Raw genomic sequence first — 15,695 nt, 5'->3', positions numbered from 1 at the left:
ACTCAGAGCCCCTTGTTGTGCATGGCTGCCTTTGCACTTAATTGTTCGCACGCAATGAATCCATGCCTCCTCCATTTAGCCTGTAGCGGGCCACCGTGATTTTCCCTTCCTTTGGCTCGCTCACCATTTACTTCGATGGAGAATTGACCGATGTGTGAATGGGTTGTATACCTCAAAATTAAATGCTTTGCTGGTATTAGCCTTACCTTAAATCAAAGAGTTTGGAAAGATGCATGATTCGTAGCACCTCGGTTTTTTTGAAAGGGCATCTCTGCTTTTGGAAATTTTTTTGAAATTGTTTCTCTTTGTTAGAGTATTCATTGTTTGGATACTGTTAAAGGATATGACCAACTAGAATACAATTTGGCTGTCATCTTCCACCTTTCCCTGCATCAACAAATAGGATCTGTTAATGCTCAAAACTACTGCCTAGTCAATGAACTGTCTTGGTGCATATGAAGAAAATCGTCATTTTATGTCGTCTTAGCAATACTATCATCACAGTATTCTGTAGGGAAAAAATAAAAATTACACTTTATTTTGCTAATAGAGTGAGTAAATGTAGTGGTGCAGATAAGAGACCATTCTGCTGAAGAGCTGTGTCCTAAGGCTGCTTTCAGTTTCCTAAAAATAAATAGGGCAAGTAGTGAAATCCTTATCCAAGCAGATGAACCAAAGTACAGTTCTGCAGTCTATTTTTAATCAGAGTAGAAAAAGTGCTAAGTAATTGAACTATGCTGCTACATAAGGAAGAAAAGAGGACTTGAAAACTTTAACATTCACGCACACAATATAGCTACTGTTGGTGCTCATTCCTAGAGCTGCTATAAGCAAAAGTTTTCTTTACAGTTAAGTGCTTCAGTTTATTGGCCTGATACTTAAAAGGTTTTGTAGACCTGTCATGCTGGTGTCCGTTTCTGAAACATGAATAGGCACAGGAAAGTTCACTTGTAATTGTTTTAACATGCTGCTGACTAAAGATTAGGGAAACCTCTCATCTCCATGTATTTTTGTCCAGGTTACTGCAAAATTCATAGCAAACTTTTGATAAAAGTATTTTAAGTGCTAGATTTTTTATTGTTTCAGTAATACAGAACTCTCTCTGTTTCTGAAACTGATCTTTTTCTTCTTATTGATGTTACCTTTCATTTAATCTTAAATATGAATCCTTTTGTTCAAGTGTAGTTTGCAGTTTAGGGTGTTGCGATTCCAGTCTTTAAGTTTATTCTGAAATGAGTGAATCTTAGGTTTCTACCTCAAATTTAAGCACCTGACTGTCCTCTTAATTAGTATTGGAAGTCTGTCTGTAAAGGCAGTACGCTTCCTGTCAGCCATGGTTTCACTGGAAAAGCACGGATTAATTGAATGAAGGCTGTTTCAAGAACTAATGCTGATTTACCCAGATGCTATTTAATTGGGAAATTCAATTAAAGGTAGATGTTTTGCAGGATCCATTAACAAATCTGTATCTTTTACTAAAGCACAGCTGGTGGACTGTAGTGCAGTATACACGCTTCTTTTCTTCCTTCAGAAACGAGAGATTTTTCCGGATTTGTTCTTGCTGCTTTTGCTACCCTACAGCTTGAATTCAATTTCATGCATGTGAAATCTGATTTACATTTGATTTTTCTGATCAAATGCTGTTAATAAATAAATAAATCTGTATCAAACATAATAGTGTTAGCTAATGGGTCATTGGGATGGATGCTACTTGAGATTTTATTTTTATAGATGGAATTTAATTTTTGTGTCTGATATCAGAACAAGTACTTGTAAAAATACAGTAGGTTGAATTGTCTGATAACATAGAGAATGCAAAGTAGTAACTATATGAGTTCAGAGCTTAAAATAAAATAAAAAGCTATATCTGGAATAAATGTTTCTTTCTACTTGATGGATTTCAAATGTCATTCAGTGTTTTGTTGGACCAGTTTTGTTTTATGGGATATTATTGATTTCTATTAAAGAAAAAAAATTATTTTCAAGAGTACAAGTAGAAGATGAAATAAAGCAAATTCAGCTCAGTATCTGTAGCTGGAAACGGTTGTATGTAGAATTGGAGAGGGGAGGAAATGTCACCTGTATTGTCTGTTTCTCAGAGAATTTTTTTTATTAGAAATGCTAAGCCCTTTGGAGCATAAAATGACCCAATTGTTATCTAGTTGCTTTTCTGCCTGAAGTGTTTCTGTAATCTCACATCTCAATATAGGACTACAAAGTGAGAGATAACAGCCACTTGTGAGAAACAAGGGATTGGTAACTTAAATGCAAGTACCAGTTTTTCTCATACATATGGCAGATATTAAATACCAGACCAGTAAAAATTCCATATTGTAGTCAAGAAATAACGGGTTATTTTGAGTCCTCTTAAAACATTTTTTTTATTATTATTTTGGTTCATCTTAAAATAAAAAGTAAATACTTCCACAGTTTCTGGTGTTTGATCAGTCTTGATGCATTTGTTTTTATATACTCTGTCCTGTCTGCTTTTCCATGCTGAGATGTATGTTTTAAAGAACCAATTACTCTATAAAGTGTTATTTGCAAAATGAAGTTCCCCAGCTAAACAACTGCATGCACGTTTAGCTTGGCATAAGATACGTTGCTATACTTCATATAAGAAGCTGGGAACTTAAAGTGAAAAAAGCAGTGTTCTTTCTGGGACCTTTACAGGGCTCAGAATCAATTTGTAGTTCACTCAAATTAGAAGTGTGTGCTTTCCCAGATGTGATTTGGTCCATGTCAGGGTTATTTGATTCAAATCAGACTCTTATTAAATTGTGTATGTTAATCAAAGTAAAGGATGATTCATTTAATTCCTGGTTTCTATTTTTACTACTTTATGTATCCAGAAGGCATAAAATATTTGCATTTACAGTTCTTTATTAAATTGTTATATCTGGGGTTTATGTCATTTTGGTTGGACACCTGAATTCCATTAAAGTTTGCAAAGTAAATTTCATTTATGTGATTGTGAAGTTCTAACTTAAGTGAACTGACGAAAGAAGATGGCTTGTTTAAAAACGTTAATTTTGCTTGGTTTAAGAAAAAAACATTAGCAATAGTGATTCAACTTTTTTAGAATCTGTAAAAGACCATTGTTATTCAAGTGTCAGAAGAAAAAGGGTACTTGGTTGTATTCAGAAGTCGTTAAGGATCTTTGATTCCAACTTTCCATAACTTCAGAGAATTGTCATGAGCCATACTAACTAACGTAACATGTTTCCATTTCACATTTCACATTTGTTTTCTTTCAAGTAAAATGTTAATTAAAATTTTAAATTTAATGTAATTAAAATTGAATCATTTTAACTTTCGTCTGCAAATTGGTGATTTTTAACTGAGGTTGGCTTATCTGCACATATGCAAGAACTCAAGTTAGTACCAATTGTCAACTGCCAGCACAGCAAGTTTGTGTGGTAGCCACTCGTTGTGGATTACATTGTTTGATATGTGAGTTCTCTCTCTCTAACTTGAACATGTAGAATTGAGTTAATTCTGCAGTGGAAAAACGATATCAGTGGAACTTTTTAGGTATTTCTGAGGAATCTGTGTGTGTGTGTGCATGTGTACGTACACATTTTTTTCTTTGAACTTGAACATACTTGTTTTAATCTGCTTTTATTCATTTAAAAAATGCATGGAATATCCAACATACATAAATTTATCTGTTCTACATAACTGAAGAACTTTTCTGAAGCTTTTTTTCCTTCTGTGTAATGCTCAGTTTCTTGTGCTAAAGCTGAATCTATTTGATAAATACTCTTTTGTTCTTCTAAGCAACTATTGTAGCACTTTGATTCCATGGTAATAGATAGGGTTTATATGATCCTGTTATTGCAGCTTCCAGACATCACTCCAGATCCACTGGTGCCCTCTACACTCCTGATGTTTATGGGGCTACAGGTGAAGGATGAGTACACTTTGCTGTCATCTGTGCAGTCATCCTGGATGTTTTTTCCCCACCCACTTGGTTATTCTCATAGTTCAATTTTAAAAAGCATATAATTTACATTAATTTGAGTTTTGTGGTTTTAATAATACAGATAGATGTGTATGTGCTGCTAGATTTTGTCTCTACCCCCATGACCCAATGTTAATTCTTTTCTTCCCTAACAACAATCACTTTATTTTTACTTGCAGGACTTTTAGTTTTCCATTTTTTTTTTTTCAGTATTTGTAGAGCATTCTTTATGCATGTAGTTTTCTAATCAGTATTCTTTGTAGCCTCCCTATTGTAATTGCTTTCTTTGTAAATGAAAATAAAAACCCAAAATGAAGATGTTCAACAAACAAACAAAAAATACCAAAAAGGGCAGCACGAGGTTCTTTTAGTTAAAACCATTGGCTTGTCATTTTTTTGCTTCTGTGATATTGGAATAGAATCTTCATGTATGACTCCTGGTTTTTATTTCATTCATACATTTTGCTGATATCTTTAGGGGTGCAGAATGAAAATAGCCAGTATTTCAGCCAGTACGTAATTAATAGAAGCATAAATCAAATGCTTTTCTTCTGCTTGGGTTTTTTTTAAAGTGAGTGTGGTGTTAATATTCTGTGTTGCAATTCTAACTGAAAGTTTATATATTCATTTTTGTTATTGTTATAACAGGTACCAGCTTTGGAATTAGTCAGTCAAGTAGATTGTCATCATCAGTTAGTGCTATGCGAGTTCTGAACACAGGTTCTGATGTGGAAGAGGCAGTAGCAGATGCCTTGGTAAGAATCTCACACTGTTAAAATATTTGGTGTCTGTACACTGAAGCATACAAAAGAACTTTGTTATTTTATTGCCTTTAATTGGGGGGAAAAAAGAAACTGAATTGCTAGAGCTGTAAAGTATTGGAATTTTTGTTCCATACTAAAGTCTTAGAGAACTCTTTTGAGAAACATGACTTTTCCATGGCAGGCACGAAATGGTCTTGGGCTGTTCTGTTGGAATAGCTCAAGGAGCCACTTGAGCAGGAATCCCTAATGAGCAGTATCCCACAACAGCTAAACAAACTTCTGTACATTTTGAAGTTGGTAGGCTTCTCAGAGCTGGGGATGATGAGAGCTAAAAGCACACTGGGATTCCATTTAAAGTTGTTCTGATAACATGCAAGGTTGAAGAGATGAACTGGTGGCTTGACAGGCAGCATGTCATAAGTTTGGTTTCTGTTTTCAAAATGTTGCTGAGAATTTCAAGCTAGTTATGTCATTCTCAGTCTTAATGTTACTGTTTTTAAAGGGGTCTCTTTAGCTCCTTCTTCACCTCCCTGTCCCAGTTAGCCTAAGTGGAAGCATGTCATGTATTTTGTTTTTCTGATATAGACATCAGCAAGCTGAAATCTTCAAATAATTTAAAATATTGATGCTTTGAGTTTTCTACTTTTTTTATCATGTATTGTTTGCTATTTGTGTGACATTATACATACATAAGTACCTGTTACAAAGCTTCCAGAATTCTTTAAGGAATTTGTTGTTACTCTATTTTAACAGAAAGGTTATTTGGAACATCAGTGGCAAAAACCCTACAAATTAGACTCTAATGAATGTAAGTGTGCGGACAGGTATGATTGGATTCAGAGAGAAAATTTGAAGGGAAAAAGAATCTGAAGAATTCAGTCGTGTTCATAAAGTCTGCCAGTTTGTTGATTTCCTGGCTAATGCTGTCGTCTTGACACATTAGTGTAAAATTTGTGTGCCTTCACAGGCAGAGAGATCAAAACATCTGTGAAATCTTGGTCATGACCACAAATCACGGTGTGGTTGATCAGTGGAGTTTACCCTTCTTGATAGCATAAACTTGCAAAACATTTTCAGCAGAGATCTAGAATGCTAGTTAGCAAACTGGAACTCATTCTAGATTGTGTGTTTTGTTTTTTAAGGGTGCAATAAAGAAAAAGAGTCTATCGGATATTTAATGTTTCTGGCTACAATTAGAAAAACCTACGTAAGATTTATCCGCATTGATGTTACATGATGAGTATCTTATAGTACTTTCAGCAGTTTCATAGCTTATTCAGATTTAGCTTGATGAAGAGTATAGTAGGAAATTAAAAACAAATTGAGGAGAAACTCGTGATTCTAATGACTGCTCTTGAGACTTTGAATGTGCCTTGCTTGGAAGCAATGAAGTCTGTTCATAGAAACTTGTTTGTATTACCTGGGTGCAGAATAGCATGATGCTTACAGAAGTGCTAGAGGAAAATTAGTTTAGGTATATATGTTTTAGCTAGAATCTAAGAAGGATCAAGAAGAGCAAAATTAGATTACTGTAGTATTATCATGGCTGGTTGCCTGTAATACTCTACACGTACAGGTTGTCCTGTGCAAATGGCTCCATTTAGATGGAAAACTGGTTATGAACGTGCCTCTTGTTTTATCATAGACTAAAGCCCCTGTTCAGAGTTGTGTTTTTAAAATGTATCTGTCAGGATGCTATAATCTACAGTATAAAAATCAAATATTCTGGATTGCTTTGCTACTTGTGATTTTTATCCCTTTATTTATTCTCTTATGCATATATGGATACATGCATTGTTGACAGTAAGCTTACATAAGCAGTTTGTATTGAGGTATCCTTTAAGCTATTCAGCCAGCAAAAGTAACCCAGTGCAAATGGTAATTAAGGGGAAAATGATCAGTATTACTTCTGCTTCTTTGAACGTGTAATGGAATTGGATTTTTAACTGCTTGCTTCAACTTCAGAGTTTGAATGGCAGAGTTATTTTGCAGTGGTTTGCGTTTTTCATTTTAGGATAAACTGTGGTTTTCCTCTGGCCTTTGTCATGTGTTTTGTTTTGTTGGCTTGCTCTTGTTTTTAAAGTATTTGGGACTTTGTATTATACAATTAAATTTTGGGTAGGATATTTTCAAAACTTATTTCTGTAGTAATAGTTGCAATGACAACTTAAATATTTTAGGTACTGATGCTAAAGAGAAAGAGATGGAGCAGTTTATGGAAATACAAAGTTTAAATGAAAGTTTCATAATTAGCGGTTGGCTGTACACGTCAAGTCTTCGTGCTCAGATGTTACTGCATAAGACAAAGATTTTGACAGAGAAGTCTTTGTGAACAACAAGAGGATGATATGTAATATTTTCCTGGAAATAGAAGCTTAGCAAACTTTTTATTGATAATGCATGATACACTAATCAGATATGGAGAGCAGAGTCAAATTTGCAAAAGATTGTTTTCCAGTGCAGCTAGTTTAATAGTCACAGTGCTGCTATGCCTTACCTTCCTGTTCTCAATTTCTGTTTCTTTCCAATAATTTACTGCTATCAGCTCTTAGGAGACATACGGACTAAGGTATAGAAATTATTTTCCTTCTTCAATAGTTTAATTTTACTATTAACATGTTCGATTCAAAGTAAGTTAAAATGAGAAAATGTGGTTTTAGACCCGATTCTTACATTTACATGTGTAAAAGTTAAGTGCAATAACTAGCTTTCAATACAACTTTTCTGTCATCCTATCATGCAATTTTATGGATTTTTACAAGTAAACTTTAAGCTGAACGTTTCATCAAATGTATGTCTTCTTTCCATTTACTTTGCTTTTATATTTGGAATTCTACGCAAGCTTTACATCTTTAAAATGTTTTTATTATCTTGCTTTGAACTGCTGGACAGTTGGAGCCATTTGTCAGTGCAGGGAGTAAGGCTTGCACTGATTATTCAAAGTGTAGGTGTTTCTACTGATAAATGCATATGTACAATTTCTTTGAAAATCAGTACTAATGTGGAGTGTTTCTGAACAATAGAAGAAGCCTGTGCGAAGAAGATATGAGTCTTATGGGATGTACTCAGATGATGATGCCAACAGTGATGCATCAAGTGCCTGTTCAGAAAGGTCCTACAGCTCTAGGAATGGAAGCATACCAACGTATATGAGACAGACAGAAGATGTGGCTGAAGTCCTAAATCGCTGTGCTAGTTCCAACTGGTCAGAGAGAAAAGAAGGCCTTCTGGGCCTGCAAAATTTATTAAAGAACCAGAGAACTTTAAGGTAAGAAAACTTATTAGTAGAAAAAGATTTTTATTTTGAAGTTGATGGAAGGCAAGGAAAGCAAAAGAGGAGGCTAATGTTCTAAGGAATGTGGAAATTTGGCAAGAGGGGAAGAAGGGTATCTTACTCTCAGGAAGTCTGAGAGTATGAATGGGGGAGGAATGAGGAAACTGGTGTCCATTCTGGTCACTAGGGCAGGGGATCTGTTTAAAAAGCTTAGCTTAAGAAAGGGAATTGAAAACCAATAGAGTTCTTACAACACAGAAGATTTTCAAAGTGGTTGCATCTAGTAGTGATGACAGACTTTTTATTCAGTAGAGTATTTATTCAGAAGAAACTGTTACTGGCTAGCTACTAAGAATGTCTTTTTCATGACCTGCTCTATTACAGTAGTCAGGAATGGGAATTCAAAATGACCTTTGCTCTGTTTTAATATGTGAATTAGATTGATGAGAGGTTTTTAGGTTGAAAGTCATATTTTAGACAAAATCATTACATTTTTATTCATCTTAGAGAAAGTGTTTTTTCTACTTTGTTTATTAGATTTTGACCCAGTATTTATGGTTGAATTCACTGATTGCTATGCATTAGCGTACCAGTAGTAGTAGCAGCAGAGTTGACTAATGTATTTTGTCACTTTGACAGCCGTGTTGAGTTGAAAAGGCTGTGTGAAATCTTCACAAGAATGTTTGCTGATCCTCACAGTAAGGTATGTTTAGGTTTTCCTTACTTGCAGTAAAAGTTTGAAAACATATAGAAGGCCAGCTTCAGTAAAATGTCAGCAGTACTTGCACATGTAAAAATTTAACAAACTGTATTCTGTAAGCAGTTAATGGTATCAGATCTGAAACCACTTAATTTGCAGTTTTGATCAAGATAATTTTCCACCTTTTGTTGCAAGACGAAATAAAGTGAAGGTTTGTTTCATTAGTGTGGCAGTTTGTGCTCAAAATTTGTAAGTATTTTTAGGAAGTCTTGGTGTTTTTAAAAGCAATTTCAACGTAACTAGTGGTTCCCTCTGAAATAGAAACAAAACACCTTGCTGCAATAATTTAAATCATAAAGAAAGTAGTCTAAATCATATGTGATGAATCTGAACTATACCAAATATGTGCTTATTTCTTTTCCAGGGTATATATTTTGCTTTGTCATAGCTGATGATGTATTCCTCGAGTTTCACAGATAAGGCTGGCAGTTGAGACTGTTGAATAATTTTTTACATCATTGATAATATTCAATAATTAAGATGGAGAGTATACTGCTGTATAAAAGAAAATGCAGTAATTTATTCATTTTACAGTGGTAAAGACCCAGTACAGATGATATAAGGAGTGGAATATGTAGAAAACTTCTGTTTTCTAAAACCATTTTAAATCTTTTTAACCGAGCTACTGCTCTTGGTTTTGTTTTGTTTTTTTTACATTTTTTTTTGTGGGAGATGGGTTACTGTTGCAGCGTGATATATGTATGTATAATCTATTGCAATAATTTCCCCTAGCAAAAGGACTGCAAGTGAATATGGAGTTGAACAAAGTTAAAATGATATCATGTGGAAAACAGGCAACTTCACGTTTAGTTTGACTTACAGGCTTGTATGGAAGAAACCTTATCTTTTATGTTGAGTAGAACATAGGGCACTTCATGTCCATATTTCAAAACTGATAAAATATTAAAGTTAGAGCAGAGTAGTTATATCCAAACTATTGGCTTTTCTCAACAGAATCCTGAAAAACAGCTTTGCAATACATACGTTTCAGTCTTCAAGATTGCTCTGATAGAAAGCTAAATTCAGAGAGATGCAAAATCTTGACAGGTTAACTTAGTATTCACCTGTCCATATTTCTCTTGTTGGAAAATCTGTGACACAGTATATTTTGGAAGAAAATTATATTGTGCACAGGAACATAGTATTAAATTTGCTCACATACTGCAGAAATCCAGGAGAAACAACTAAAGTCAAGTTGAGGAGTAACCAAAGAAAACATTCCCTTAAAAAGAGTAGAGGAAAGAAAACTAAATATTGAAATACTGGCTTCTAAATGAAGTGTGACAAAATTGTAAATAGCACCTTGTCTTGATTTTGGTTGTTTGTTCTTTTGTTAATTAATACAGCAGTTATGCATTTATGAGAACTACCTTGGAGATACTGTTGGAGTTACCATGGGGGAAGGAGAATGAGAATGCTCCAAAATACAGTTGTATGTTTCAGAAGAGCATTTTAAATTTTTCATTGAGCCTTTATGAATTATTGCATTCCAGTTGATATTTTTGTTTGTTGGCCAAAACTTAGAACTCAAAGTAACATTATTTTATGTCAAAATGACCAATGTGATATCACAGGTGTTAGCACCTATTCCAGTCACGGAAAGCATGCCTGATTTTTGTTGCAAAATCAATAATAATTCATGAATATTATTATCAGGAGGACACCTAAAGTTTTAGAGTTCATGAGCTGTGGATTTTTATTATCACAGAATCATCTAGGTTGGAAGAGACCTCCAAGATCACCTAGTCCAACCTCTGACCTAACACTAACAAGTCCTCCGCTAAACCGTATCACTAAGCTCTACATCTAAACGTCTTTTAAAGACCTCCAGGGATGGTGACTCAACCACCTCCCTGGGCAGCCCATTCCAATGCCTAACAACCCTTTCGGTAAAGAAGTTCTTCCTAATATCCAACCTAAACCTCCCCTGGCGCAACTTTAGCCCATTCCCCCTCGTCCTGTCACCGGGCACGTGGGAGAATAGACCAACCCCCCACCTCGCTACAGCCTCCTTTAAAGGTACCTATAGAGAGCGATAAGGTCGCCCCTGAGCCTCTTCTTCTCCAGGCTGAACAATTCCAGCTCCCTCAGCCGCTCCTCGTAAGACTTGTGCTCCAGACCCCTCACCAGCTTCATTGCCCTTCTCTGGACTCTCTCGAGCACCTCCATGTCCTACTTGTAGCAAGGGGCCCAAAACTGAACACAGTACGTGAGGTGCAGCCTCACCAGAGCCGAGTACAGGGGGACAATCACTTCCCTAGCCCTGCTGGCCCCACTATTTCTGATCCAAGCCAGGATGCTGTTGGCCGTCTTGGCCACCTGAGCACACTGCTGGCTCACATTCAGCTGACTATCAACCAATGCTCCCAGGTCCTTCTCTGCCAGGCAGCTTTCTAACCACTCATCTCCCAGCCTGTAGCTCTGCTTGGGGTTGTTGTGCCCCAGGTGCAGGACCCGGCACTTGGCCTTGTTGAACTTCATGCAGTTGGCCTCAGCCCATCGGTCCAGCCTATCCAGATCCTCCTGCAGAGCCTTCCTTCAGTCGAGCAGATCGACACACGCACCTAACTTGGTTGTCGTCTGCAAACTTACTGAGGGTGCACTCAATCCCCTCATCCAGATCATCGATAAAGATATTGAAGAGAACTGGCCCTAGTACTGAGCCCTGGGGGACTCCACTAGTGACTGGCCTCCAACTGGATTTAACTCCATTCACCGCAACTCTTTGGGCCTGGCTATCCAGCCAGTTTTTAACCCAACAAAGCATACGCTAGTCCAAGCCATGAGCAGCCAACACACACATTGCTGCACAAATTCAATTTTAGAATCCTTTCGAATCTTTTCCTCAGTTGTCCATAGAAATTATTCCTTCATCACGTCTGTGGTTTTTGTTTGTGTTTTTGATTTTTTCGCTTTTGTTTCTTTTTAAAGGTTTCTTTTAACATGATAGGTAGATGTAGAGAATTGCTTGGAAAAAATCATGTAATTTGGGAGAGAAAATGGGAAAATGATTTGAAGGACATACCAAGTACTTATAAAATAGTTCAATATCCCAATAAAATTACTAAATCTGTCATAAAAGCTTTGAAATACCTTGTTTTGTTTTTTTATATATTCCATACAGCAACTTTGTATTGATGGCCACTAATTTGTGTATTTTTATCTTTCCCTTTCTTGTTTTTGTTTTGTTGTTTTCTTTTGTTTTGCATGCTGTCCCCTGTGTTGGAACTCTCTTTAGAGAGTAAGTTGGTTCAGTATTTGTTGGAAGCCTAACCTTATTTGCATGAATGTGCAATTAACCCTTTTTCTCTATTTTTCTTTCCCAAAGAGTTCATGCAGTGTCAAGCCTTTTGCAATCATAAAATGCTATATACAATTATGTAAACTGCGTGGTAAAGTTTTGAGATGTGCTTTATCTACTAATTAACTGACGTTGTTTGGTTATGCATTCCTGCTTTATATTGTTGTGGTGGTTGGCACATCTGAAATAATTCTTTTTAAAGGTAGATAGTTACAATTTTTTTCATACCTGTTTATTTCTTCCACTATCAAATTATTTATTAAGAGCTCGAGCTTTAGATGCTTGATTTAAGTTTTAAGTTGCATCATAAAAATGAAAACTGCAAAAATCGTAGTTCCTACGTACATTGTTCAGAGTATAGGTGGTTAAGTTCCATTTTCCATTCCAAATTCATCTGTCACCTTAAATGCTCTTACGGCATTTCGTATTCTTCATGCTTTGGCTGAGATAAAAAGCCATGATTCAGGTTGGTGTGGTGTTTTTAGATAGCACAATGATTTGCTTCATTTGACTTTTCTGCTGGCAATCATTGTGGTAAACCTAAGATCAAATGAAATCTGAAAAGAAAATTGAGTCATCAGTTATGAGTATTTTTACCACCAAAAACATCAGCACAAGATCTTTAGGGTACTTTTGCTATGGTGATTCATAATTCACTTCATAATGATTTCACTTGAAACCACTTTACATGTTTAAAGTATCATAAGGAGTCTACGTTACACCGTAAATAGGATGTTGTAACAGGTTTGTTCAACTTACACATTTCAGTGCAATAGGTGTGTGCATTGGAGTATGCAAACTTTAAGATACAGGTACAATTTCTAAGTTCTGCTAAGCTAAATAATTTAAATAAAATTGGAAGACCTCCAGGGTAATCTTTATACTACCAGATCTTTTTGTTTTCCTGAATTCTGTATGTTTTCCCCAAATTTTAAGACTGTTACATCCAAAGACAGTCATAATAAAATACAGAAGGTACTCTGCTTTGGTTTTGCCTAGCTCTTATAATTGTACCTGCTGCTTGTGTGTCCACGAAGTGGTATATAGTTTAGTTCAGCCAAACACCAAAGATATTTACAATTATTAGCTTGAAAATTTCTTCCCACTACTACGAAGCAGCTTTTTAAAGGACAGACTTCTGTCAAAATCTAGGTGTGTGGCAGTACATTTAGGAATACTTTTTCTCATTTTCAGTGTAGTTTGCCCCAAAAGGGAGGTTAAAGTATCCCATCATGATGGTCTCTACATTGGATAGGGTTTGTATTGTTTCTAATACATTTTTACAGCTTTTAAGGTGTCTATTTATAGATTTTCTCTGATATTTTCAGATTCTCTTAGGATCATATATTTATTACTCTTCTAATGTAAGTTTTGAGGCACTTTTTAAGATAACTCTATTGATTTTAATTTTCCAATTTACGTGAGTTTACTTACTCTGGCTTGATTATCAATGTGGGAAGTTAGACCTAATTTCCTCAGTGATGAAGGCATGCAGCAGCATGTTTCATCCCCTCTGTACTTGGTCAGTGTTGTGGTGTCTGCAGCCATGTGAGTTGTGATCACAGTTGGGAATCATCTACTCTTACGAACAGCAGCAGAATATGGCCTTACCACAAGCCAGATAAGCTGCAGGAGGGTGTGATGTTCCAGTCCTTCCTCTGTAGCAGCTATTTCCAGTCTTGAACCCATGTCAAATATACTCAAGAGGCAATATGTCTCCAGCCTTCTTTGTATCATAACAGTAGCTTTGCTTCTGTGCCCAGATATTTGCTGGAGCAAGAGTGTAAGTCAGATGCGAAGACACCATTTCCAGCCCAAACACCTGGTTTTTGTGTCAGAGAAGTGGGAAAATCATGGACCACACTGGTGTAGAGCAATTCACATCCTGATCTCACCATAAATCTAGGGGAAAAAACAAACAAAGATGGAATTAGTGAGAGATACTAAAAAGGCTTTTTAAACAAAGTTGTCTATTACGCCTTTCTTCACCCCTTCACTCTAAAAACCTCTTTGTCCTCATCTAAGTGAAATTGCTACAGACATGTTAATATACTTTTTTTTTTAAAAAAACTGAATACCGTATTTTCAGCATTGTTTGTTGAAAAGAATACAACACACGATGCTTCTGGAAGACTGTAGTATTTAAACACCTGTCAATCCAAAATCTGTTGTGGCTTTTTGCCCAGCTCTGGTGAACAGTTTTGTGTTTGGATATCTGCAGTAGCAGGAGATTTTTGTTCTGTTTCACAAATGTTTTATGTAAAGGAATTGGACCGCTTTCATAATCTTGCAGTATTTAGTAATGCAGATACTTACAATGAAGATTCTGTTAAAGCACTATAGCAGCTTTTTTGGTTTTAGACAGAAAGTGTTTTTGTAATCTTTGAGGAGTATGCACAATCCACTTAATGATAAAGCTTGAAGGTTAAAAAAAAAAAAAGTTTTACTGAAAAAATTGAGGTTGCGCCAGCCATCACAGTAAGCATTTCTTTTCTTGACAATACTGCATGGAATACCTAATTGTCAAACTTCTACAGAAGTCGGCTAACGTTTCCAATGTACTCTTGTATCCAGTGAAAAAGCAAAACAGATTTTTTTTTTTCCTGCTTGGCTGCAAAGCACTGCCTTTCTCTGCCTCTGATTCCCTTACTGCTGCTTGTTTGTAAGTTCAGCATACGTCTATGTCTTTTCCTCTTTTGCCCCATCCTACCCTCTTTCCTTCTTCTTCTACCTTGTAGGTGTTCAGTATGTTTTTGGAGACACTGGTGGACTTCATCCAAGTCCATAAAGAAGATCTGCAGGACTGGCTGTTTGTACTGCTAACACAGCTATTGAAGAAAATGGGTGCTGATTTGCTTGGGTCTGTACAAGCAAAAGTTCAGAAGGCACTTGATGTCACAAGGTAATGAGTTCAGAAGGGGAAAATAAAGCAGGGGGGAGGAATCCCCCTCATGCTATTCCCAACATGGTTTGTCTGTATGTACATGCATGTACATTCTGTGTGAGTCTTGGAAATACACGGAGCTAACAACAGATCATGAAACCTCAGTACATGTTGCTGCTAAAGTGTTTTGGTTTCCTAAATGTGTATTAACTCGAAGGATTTGATTCTTTAATGCTGCGTAATCAATATGATACTACTTGTCTGATTCCAAAATGTGCATCATGTATGTTTATTGTCTTGCTTGTTTAGTGATGCACTGATAGCTTTTGATTTTTTTTTTTAATTTTGATACTAAAATATTTTTGCAGTATTCAGGCATTTAAGGAGTTAGCAAATCCATTATTGCCACGTCCCTTCACTTTCACCAAAATTTTCTAATGCCCAAAGCACTCTGAAGTGATTTTGGGGGCCATCAAGCTGCCTTTCCTAGGCCAGCTTTATTCCCGAATGAAAATAAAATTTTAAACTAGAATTGGCGAAGATCTGGAAGCTACTTCTCATCCTGTATTCTCTGAAGAATGGGACAGCCTAAACATTTAGGCCTCTGATGAACCTATTCATATGGCAGATTTCCTGTGCAATCTGACAAAGGTTATGGTGGGCATTGAATGGAGAGAGGAAGTATGATCTTTTTTGCTGCTGCAGCAGAGGCCTAGAAGGTAATACCAGAGTGAGGAATGGTGGAGAG

General features: G+C 36.2%; 1 protein-coding gene across 50 annotated transcripts in view; it reads left to right on the top strand.

The window, feature by feature from the left end:
• The window catches only part of CLASP2 (cytoplasmic linker associated protein 2), a 141,681-nt gene that overhangs the window by 102,106 nt on the left and 23,880 nt on the right, over positions 1–15,695 (top strand). For 23 of the 50 annotated variants that reach the window (XM_066992332.1, XM_066992335.1, XM_066992345.1 and 20 more), the window contains 6 exons: positions 3,844–3,906; positions 4,613–4,719; positions 7,274–7,297; positions 7,752–7,996; positions 8,642–8,705; positions 14,802–14,965. In XM_066992332.1, coding sequence (XP_066848433.1) covers positions 3,844–3,906; positions 4,613–4,719; positions 7,274–7,297; positions 7,752–7,996; positions 8,642–8,705; positions 14,802–14,965 — 667 coding nt within the window. The remainder of the gene's footprint in view (positions 1–3,843; positions 3,907–4,612; positions 4,720–7,273; positions 7,298–7,751; positions 7,997–8,641; positions 8,706–14,801; positions 14,966–15,695) is intronic. The other 27 variants (XM_066992353.1, XM_066992342.1, XM_048053548.2 and 24 more) reach the window with 3 other exon arrangements.

The sequence above is a fragment of the Anser cygnoides genome, chromosome 2, assembly GCF_040182565.1.
Source record: "Anser cygnoides isolate HZ-2024a breed goose chromosome 2, Taihu_goose_T2T_genome, whole genome shotgun sequence".
Taxonomy (NCBI): domain Eukaryota; kingdom Metazoa; phylum Chordata; class Aves; order Anseriformes; family Anatidae; genus Anser; species Anser cygnoides.
Note: the sequence above shows the minus strand (reverse complement) of the source record. Positions and strands in the feature narration are given on the sequence as shown.